The 9,551-nt window shown below is 52.1% G+C and overlaps 1 protein-coding gene across 1 annotated transcript; it reads right to left on the reverse strand.

Moving 5' to 3' along the window:
• Nucleotides 1-1,643: 1,643 nt before the first annotated feature.
• Gatd3 (glutamine amidotransferase class 1 domain containing 3) lies at nucleotides 1,644-8,445 on the reverse strand. The gene is made up of 7 exons (XM_051187016.1): nucleotides 8,265-8,445; nucleotides 8,036-8,088; nucleotides 7,452-7,565; nucleotides 6,194-6,313; nucleotides 3,917-4,009; nucleotides 2,903-3,059; nucleotides 1,644-2,211 (listed from the first exon to the last, which is right to left on the reverse strand). The coding sequence occupies exons 1-7, from the start codon at nucleotides 8,397-8,399 to the stop codon at nucleotides 2,083-2,085; spliced, it is 801 nt and encodes a 266-aa protein (XP_051042973.1). The 5' UTR covers nucleotides 8,400-8,445; the 3' UTR covers nucleotides 1,644-2,082.
• Nucleotides 8,446-9,551: the final 1,106 nt, after the last annotated feature.

A 9,551-nucleotide genomic window follows, 5' to 3' on the forward strand; every position in this document is an offset into this window, starting at 1 on the left:
TTCCCTGTTACCTGTGGCGTGTGGCAGACATGAGAAAGGACAAGTCCAGGCAGCAGGTCATTCCTAAGCTCGTGTTCCACTTGTGGGCACACTACATTCCCAATACATCTAAGGACTAAGCACACCCAGGCCACATAGTAGGGTCTGAAGCGGGCACAGGTTCTAGGGGTTCCATCCCCGTGGGGTGCTCAGAGGCCACCATACCCTTTTCTGCTCAGCTGGCACAGCACAGCAAGGGAAAAAGAAGCTGTTGGCCTGAACGCGATGGGGGTAGACACCGCCTCTGAGGAAGCAACCTGAGCATGCCTGCCCACCAGACCCCCAGGGAGAGTGGTGAAGGGCAGAAACCCTTGGACCTTGTTTACCAAGGGATTTGTTAGTAACTGCGTATCTCTAGCTGGAGAGAAGGTAGACAAGTGGGGCAGACTCTGCCCAGGGAATGCCAGAAGACCAAGCCGGAACAGAAGCGACTAATGTCAGCAAACACCTCAGGAGACACCCCCGCCCCCACCAGTCGAGATCCAGACAGCCCTAGTGCTGGTGAATATGTCACACGGTGCATCTACCAATGGGGAGAAGTATCGAGTGCATTCTGGGCACTGCTGGAGACTAACTGCTGAGAAAAACAGCCCAGCATCCTATTGGCAGGCATGGTGCTAGAACACAGGAGACCCATGAGGATGCCTTTACATCATCAGACAACTCAATATAGCCAGGTGGCCTGGCAGGCGAGCAGGAGGCTGGAGCAAAAGTATCCAGGAGGTGGATGGGGAAAGCTATGCTGTCACTCCACATGGCCTTGAGTGGACTGGAGCAGGCAGGAAGCAGGGGCTTTGGGGGGGGGGATTGCTGGTCCTGTAGTGTCACCGTGGAAACTCACTTAAGTGAAGCTGCACACATACAGGAAGCTTCAGGAGGTTCACTTCTGAGGACTGGGGAGGCTCTTCAGCTGACCAGGCCAGTAGTGCAGGAACCATGATAGGTGTATACTATGATGGGTCCTGGTAAGAGGCCTAAAGGCTCAGACCCCCAAGAATCATGGCCGCTGGAGGAATCAGTCTGAGAAGTAGCAAGGGCCACTCTCTCCACGGCTGTAGGCCAGAGTGTCTCTCCTGTGGCAGTGTATGTGCATGCGTACATGTGTGTTGTGTGTGTGCGCGTGTATGCACATGCATGCGTGAGAGGGCGGGTACAGGGAGATGGCAAACAGCCTGTTACGGAGGCTTCCTGCCTGGCCTAACCCCCTCTGCCCAGAATCTGACATAACTGAGCTAAAGGAATCTTATAGTCTTATAGTCCAATGCTGAGCCTGCCTGGCCCTCCAGGGAAGAATGTTCTAGAACAGATGAAGTATGCTCAGACCTCCATCAGACCACTCCAACACTTTTCCATAAGGGGACATGTGCAGAAGGTACCCCTGGTGCACCACTGTCCGTTACTTTTCTTTCTTTACCCAGGTCACACAATCTCACAGCCTGGGGCAACTTTGAATTCCCAGCCAGCAGGCCCACACAGAGAGGCCACTACTGCTGGCGATCCCTCCCCTCCATTCCTGAAACTCAGATGTGAGACTCATGGAAACCTCACATAATGGGGTACACCACTTACTAGTTTCAGAAGGCCTGAGACATGACTGGAAGCAGTTTTCAGTGTGGAAAAGTTTATTCTGTGGCCACAGGGACTGCCTGCTACAGAATTTCCCTGGCTTTAGTTAGCTTGTGTTTACTTTTCTTCATCCATGAACAAGGTATTTCTGAATACCAGACAGTGGTCTGATAAAATGAAACCGAAGTACTCTGGCCCATCTGACCTAGGATCGTAGAATGTAAGTGCTTCAACCAGGTCCTCTGGAGAAGCTGGGGATACACAGTGAGGCAAGTCCCCCACCGCTGAAGCTCCTGCTGCTTCTTGGGGTCCATGGAGGAGCTCGGAGCTCCTGCTGGTAGAAGGAGCTGGGTCAAGCCTGGCATGGATGAAGGCAAAGCTGCTTCTTCAGGAAAAAGCGACTATGCTTCTAACAAAACGGCAACTCCTGTGTCCTTGCTGAACGGGACCCAGAAAGGTTGACTGGCCCAAGCAGCGCTACTTTCCGGTGAGCTCCAGCACCTTCTTCACCATAGCTCCGATCCCATCGTGGATGTGATGGAGTGCAGTCTCACACATGAAAGCCGGGGTCGTGACCACCTTGTTCTTCTGGTCTACATGAGCTTCGTGCGTACATGTTAAGGAAAACCCATCACCCGGCAGGAAGGACCACAGGGAATCGCTGGGAACAAGCCTGCTGGTGCTCAGTCTTGCAGCTCCTTTGCTGCTCAATAACATCGCACTAACATCTGCGGCACCACCGTCACCTAATTAAACAAGGGGAACTAGCTTCCCATTCATAGGTACTCAAAAGGGAGAAAGTGTGACATCCTGGAGTGGGGTGTGGTGGTGGTAAAACTCACCCTGCCCAGGCCCCTGCCAGCTCCAACTGTGGAAATGGAGGGGCCCACTAGAGCAAGCCAGGAACCCTGCCCACTTCTCCCACACTGGTCTTGTTTCCTTCTGTGGTCAGCAGTGACAAGTCCTGCTCTAGCCTGCGCTCCTTGTGGGACCAGGCATCCCATCTGTGTGCTCCAGGCTGAGGAGTTAGTGTTGAGAAGCCTCAGTAAGTGCAGAAACATGGATCCTCCCTGGCCAAGCGTGGAGCCAGCGTTCTACCAGCCTGCCTGTGGCATACCAAACTAGTTCCACCCCATGACACTAGCTGGTTCTGTCTTCTTGTCCAGGGGTTCCCTTGAGGTACGACCAGCAAATATAATTCCTGTAGAGAAGGCTGTCTGCCACAGACACTCTAAACGACAAAATAAACGATACCTAGTTTGCTACCTGACACACTGACCGCTGCTAGAAAGGATATGGTCACATCCTTCACACAGTGCTTGGCACCTAGGGCTTTGATGGCTTCTGCAGTCCCAGCATAAGGCCACTTGCCACCCTCCTCTTGCTCGTGGCCCACGGTGACCTCGACACCTTTGATCACTTTGGCTGCGAGGACAGGTGCGATGCAGCATAAGCTGTAAGGTTAAAGGGTGTGCACTGAGAGGGAGGGGACTGAGGACAGTCTGGTCCCCAGACAGGGCAGCTTGGGGTACTGGGCAGTCAGGCATCAGGACTTGAGCAGCCCTGGGCAGAGATGGCTGAAGGAGAAGCTGAGGGGCCTGGGAACTACACTGCTATCTGGCTATCCACTGTCTGTCTACAGCAGCACTTTCAACTGGGGGATGCAGGTGGGGGTGGAGATGGCGGTTAGGAGTGGAATGATGCTTTCACAGGGGTCGCATATCAGATATGCTGCGGATCTGATATTTACATTATGATTCATAACAGTAGCAAAATTACAGTTATGAAGTAGCAATGAAATAGTTTTATAGTTGGGAGTCACCACAACATGAGAAGTGTATTAAAGGGTCGCAGTATTAGGAAGGTTGAGAACACTGGTCTAGAGTGCCTAGCATAGGTAACAGCCCTGAATGACCTCTGCCTTATACCATTACCCTTAGAAGTGAACTGCCCTGCTTGGGCATGGTGGCACAGGTGATTATTCCCAGCACTCAGGAGGCAGATGGACCTCTGTGAGTTCAAGGCCAGTTTGGTCTATATATGGAGTTCCAGGCCAGAGTCAAAGCTACACAGTAAGTCTCAAAAACAAACACAAAAAGCGAGCTTTGCCCTGACACACAGGAGGTGGACGGCTGTGCCTAGTGAACAGGGGCTGGGCTCACATGGCTGTACCCACCACATTCCCATGCCAACATTCTTCACAGGCTGCTGCTGGTCTTACTGGGTTCCAACACCACTGGCAGTCTGCCGGAACCTCCCCCCTCCCACCGTCTCCGCCATCCTCTTGAACCTCAGTGTATCTATCACCTACCCGATGGGCTTCCGGGCCCCATGGAACTCCTTTAGGACACGCTCTACCTCCTTGTTCACCTTGCAGTCCTTCCCATCCACAGCAAACGTGCTCCTGCCACAAGGGAGAGGCTTTGCTCGGCAGTGTCCCCGCGATCTCTGAGTGCCCACTGGACACCAGAGGAGGGAGCTGCCCACAGTGTGGCCACAAGCCAGGTCGATGGCCTGCTATCACACTGAATGCATAACTGTGTATCCAGCTTTCATTCACCAGCCAGCAGGGTGGAAGGCAAGAGACAGATGCTAGTCATGACTGCACTCTGCCTTCAGAATCCAGGGGCAGCAAACCGCCAGCACGCAGTATCCAGGCCCTCCTGCACTGCAGCCTGGAGAGCTGGTTGAGGGACCAGGCTGACCTCTGACCACGTACATTCACCCCCCCACCCCCAGCCACCAGGATCATGACTCACAGCACCTTGACCACTCCATCACGTGGAGTCTATGCCACTGTTGAACAGTTCTCAGTTCAGCTGCAAACCTCAGGTAAATTAACCGAGCAAAGCAAGAACAAGCACTTAATGCGCTGCTTGCAGCCATGAACACACCCATATACCTGGGGCTTCTCCAGAAGATACACAAAGATGGCAGCAGTGCCCAGAGTAATGGGATTCCCATTGTAAGCCCCACGCTACTCACGCTGACATGTGTGCATACACAAAGCCTGCACAAAGCCTGCACGTTGAAGGTTAATAAGCCAGCCACCCACAGCCTCATACTTGCTGAGCCCTGGTCACCTTTCACTACATGTGCACACTAAAGCTTAGCCACCTGCTGCCACACATGCATGCTACATTTCAACCATAGCAGCAATCACCAACTAGCACGGTGGTCTCATAGGTTCAACAGCAGTGTCAACGAGGACCTGCCATTCTAATAGGTCAGAAAGAAAGTGGTAGCCACCTTACAGGGGCTAGTGGACTCAGACACAGGTACTGAGGCTCAGACTCCACAAATGCCATGGAGACTCAACACTAATAACCTCACATGCTCCCGAGCCCACACTCCTAAGTGAACATGATGGACCAGCTGTGCTGGCAGACATGGCGTCTGGACAATCTTCCACTATGCAGGAGTTGACAGGCAGAAGTAATGAACACAGATCTGCTTTCCAAAAAACAGTAATCTAGATGGAAGGGGAGGAAATTCAGTGATATCCATGCCCTGCCTTGCTGCTGTGAGGATGGGGCACACAGGTCCTCAGGGCTGGTACTGCCAGAAACGCTGGTTACAGGACGAAGGGGGCGGTGCTCCCAAAGAGGTAGGAGGTGTGCAGAATCTGGAAAAAGGAACACTTTGATGGCCCAATAAAGCAGCCAGAGCGTTCAGATTAAGAAAGGTGGATTGGTGACACCAGAGCATGAAGCCGTGTCCTTCCCTTTTGGGAGCAGGATGCCCAATGAAATGCCTGAGGATACTACAGAGCCTGCTCAAGGCTCTCCCTGACAACCAGCTGGGTGGCCACCTCTCAGACAGGGTCATGCTGAGGCTAGAACCACCAGAAAGACTTCCGTGAGCACTTCCGTGCTCAAGAAAGAACCAACTGGAGCTGTGAAAAGACCCCAATTCAGAGACTGTCGCTTTCAATGTATTTGCTATTTCCCACAACAACAGCTCAAATAGCAAAGCACAAAAGGCCTTTATCTCTTCTGTTGCCACACAGTGGAAGAAGGTATCCTACTTGCTGCTCTACTGCTGTGAAGTGGTGCTATGAGCAAAGCTACTTAGATAAAAAGGTATTTGTATGTTTTCATAGGGTTAGTCCAGGACAATCATGTAATGAAGCATGGCAGTAGGCAGGCATGGCATCGGACCAGTAGCGAAGAGCTTACATCTGATCTGCAAGTTGGAGAGAGGGGGGCGGGGCCTGAATGGCCCAGGTGTGGACTTTGGAAACCTCAAGGTCCTCCCCGCAGTGATACACTTCCTCCAACAACACCACACCTTCTGATCCTTGCAAAACTGCTCCATCAAGTTGGAACCAAGCATTCAAACATATGAGCCTATAGCTGTTGTCATTCAAACCACCAAAGGAGGAGGACAGCTCTGTGTATGAACTGACACTTGCAAGCAGAGTTTGCTGAGATCTGACTGCAAGTGTGGAGGTCAGTAAGACTGCCCAGTGAACCCAGACAGCTTCCAGGCACTGGAACACCACGCTGGGCTTGCTAAAGTGCCTCCATCCCACCCCTAGTAAAAGCAGGCACAAGTGTGGTCTAGACCCTTACACTTGGACACGCACAGGTTTTTGGCAGCTCCAAAGCCTCCGGGGAAAATGGCGGCATCATGATTGGCAACATTGAGCTGGGTCAGGTTGGTGATCTTGCCTCGGGCAATCCTTGCTGATTCTGCCAAAACATTCCTGGAAAGAGCACGGATGAAACAAAGGACCAGTGTGTAAGCAGGGTCAGGACATAGATACCACTGGGGACACATGTTAAACATGGCTCACAGTCTGAAACAAGCATGCTCACACATGGAAGCTGAATGCTTCCCAATTAGAACATCCAGGCAACATCTGGAGACAGTGACAGGCCTCTAGTGACCTACAAAAACAACAAGCTTTGCAGGTTGGCCTCATAATCAACACCAGGTTACCTGGAATGAGGGGTCAATAGGAACTGGAGGCCCACTAAGTATGCACAGCAGGCAGAATCCAGTGTTCCTCACCAGGGAGGGGTTGTCTAGGAAATTACTTTAAGGATGCCTGAAGCCACCTGAATATGAGACAAGGAGGAAACTACTGCTATCTCATGTAGGTTTGTAAAACGGGGTAGGGGGGTGGGGGGTGAGGGGGTGGGGAGCATATCACTGGCTAGAGGTCTGGACAGAGAAGGAAATGGCAGGGATTCCAACAGACAGCCTTGGCAGTTAAAGTTTCCCTCCCTTCCCTTTCAATCTCAGCTCTTAGGATACCCTGCAACCAGGCCTCAGATAAAAAATGTAGTTGTGGGGCTAGAGAGATGGCTCAGAGGTTAAGAGCATTGGCTGTTCTTCCAGAGGTCGTGAGTTCAACTCCCAGTAACTAACTATAATGAGATCCGGCGCCCTCTTTTGGAGTACAGGCATATACCCAGGCAGGGCACTGCATACATGATAAACAAATCTTTAAAAATAAAAAGAAATGTAATTGTGCATGCAACTATCTGAGTACTTGGAAGGAAGGGGCAGGTGATCTCTATGAGTTCAAGATCAGACTGGTCTACACAGTGAGTTCCAGGGCTATTAGGGCCAAACAGACCCTGTGTCAAAAAAATAAAAAACCAAAACCAAATAAAAGAAACACGTAGCTGCAAACTGGCTAAAGGGAACACAGTGCCACACAATGACCAGCAAGAAGACATCCAGAGGGAGGACAAGTGACTACTGCCATTGCTGTACTCACTGGAAGGGTAGACTCATTGTGCCCATGGTGGTATATTTCCAGAACAGCTGGCTGTCAGCATAACCATGCTGTACATGGGACTAGGGGTCCTGTATGGTCCTTCCCCTACCCATACCTGCGTTCACTCTCGGAAGGCTGTCCCTTGGTGTGGTCAATCACATGCATCTGAGGGACATCAGGAGCAAAGATCTGGACCTCAGCCCCGCCTCGGCTCAGGTGCACCAGGACCCTATGTGGAGAAAACCCACAAAGATGTCACTTCCAAATCTGTTCTCCAGACTCGGGCCTAGATGACTTTACAAATGAACTTTCATCCAGTGCGGGGAAATTCCTAATTTATAGAACACCTTGTTGCTTTTATGAAGTCATGGCTGGCTTCAACCAGTACCTACCACTGACAAATCTCTGCAAAGTGAGGGCGGGACTAGAGCATGTAGGTAGGTGTGTCAAGTGGTCTCTACAAGTCTTGTTACGGAATGGTGAGCAGAGGCGGCTGTTGACTCAGAATGTGTTTTATTTTGGGTATGTTGAGGTCCCCAGGCTACTGCCGGGCACTCTGCCTTCACCCGGGGCTGAGGTGGCATCTTTTATGTCTTGCCTGTGCTAATTGTGAGTTTGAACTTATCACGAAGTGAACCCATTGCATTTGGTTACCCTTTTGCCTTTTAAACCAAGAGTTTACAAACTTTGAGGACTTACGCAGAGGCCTCGTGGATCTCGGTTCCGTCATAGACACCGCAGCCTGACAGCACCTGCAGGAGGAGAGGCGCTGACGAGGACGAAGGGCCCAATATAAAATTGCCAAGGGGAGAGGAAGGCTGAATCCCTGCAGGGGCCGACCTTGGGAAGCCAGCAGGTCGACCCCAGTCTGCAGGGAGTGAGCAAGGGGAGGGAGTTGGCCTGGGAGTCTGTCTGGCCGTGCACTCACCAACGCCACCCTGGCCCCGGGCCGCGGTGAGGAGCTATGAAGGGCTGCGCGCTGGGAGGGAGCACGGTGGCGCCCCGAGAGCGGTGCGAGCGCAGAAGCCAGTCTCGGCGCCACCAGAGCCCTGACGGCGGCCATAGCGAAGGACAGTGCAGTGTCAAGAGAGCAGCGTTACTGTGCGCTCAGGAGGGCGGAATCGCTGGCCAATGGCGGAGCGCGCTGCATGCCCTTTCCAGACGGCGGGTGGGCGGAACCGCGCCTGCGCAGTGACCGACGGTGCTCAAGAACCGCGGTACCTATTCGGCATAGGATTGGCGGGCAGCAGAGTTCAGAAACCCCCCCATCCCCCCCCCGCAATAAGGATCCAGTAGGCAGGATTGCACCTGCCCAATGCCTGGCCGAATGTGGGACACGCCTCTTCTGGTTTTGTGAGGGCAAGGGCAAGTCTGGGCAGTTGCCAGCTTAGTTAGGGTAGGACTTTCCTGTGAGTGTGCTGGTGGCCATGCTCTGCTTGTCTAGCACTTGATGGGCTCTCATCTTGGAGTAGGCCATCCTGACTGCCACTGCAGCTCAATTCTATGCAATCACTAAAAATGCCCACAAACTGATTTTTAAGTGTAGTTCCCCAAATTATGGGGTCACAGCAAGCACTGTGTCCTCATGGCACAACCCTAGCTAATGGTGTACCAGCTACTTCAGAGGAAGAGCTGAGCACCTGCACACTTCCCTTTTAACATTGTTTTGTTTTCATAGACAGTTTCTCTGTGTGACAGCCCTGGCTGTCCTGAACTTGCAGAATTCTGCCTGCCTCTGCCTCCCTCCCCAGTGCTGGGATTAAAGGCGTGGTGATTGCTGTTGATGGAAGGCTTGTTTAACTAGACAACTCCCAAAGATTCACTGCCTCTCCCTTGACACTGAAAGCTGTCAAAGGAGGCCCGGCTTCTCTCAGTTCCTGGGGGTGATTCTTAGCACAGTGTTTGGAAATCAGCTGCCGGGTGTTTCTATGTCAAGATGGCAGCCCTTTCATGTTTAGGAGACACATGATGGAAATAGGCCTAGAGTGTACAGCATATGAAGAAGCCAGGGAACATACAGAAGCAGGCTTGGTGGCCCAACACTTATTGGGAACCAGGGCACAGGTACTCAAAGGAGTTATCAGGATATTTGCATCTGGGTGTCCACAGGGGTGGAAATGAGCAAGGTTACCAAGGAGCAGACCTGTAAGGTACTCCAAAGGGTGACTAAGCCCTATTTCTGGTATAGTACTTAAACTTGTTGGAGATGGGTGAT

The sequence above is a fragment of the Phodopus roborovskii genome, unplaced genomic scaffold, assembly GCF_943737965.1.
Source record: "Phodopus roborovskii unplaced genomic scaffold, PHOROB, whole genome shotgun sequence".
Taxonomy (NCBI): Eukaryota; Metazoa; Chordata; class Mammalia; order Rodentia; family Cricetidae; genus Phodopus; species Phodopus roborovskii.

Coding starts and splice junctions, on each gene's coding strand:
- Gatd3 (XM_051187016.1), bottom strand. CDS start 8,399: ATGGCCGCCGTCAGGGCTCTGGTGGCGCCGAGACTGGCTTCTGCGCTC. Junction 6,314..7,451: donor CCTTCCGAGAGTGAACGCAG/GTATGGGTAGGG, acceptor TGCTCTTTCCAG/GAATGTTTTGGCAGAATCAG. Junction 2,212..2,902: donor ACTGTGTGAAGGATGTGACC/ATATCCTTTCTA, acceptor ACATGTACGCAC/GAAGCTCATGTAGACCAGAA.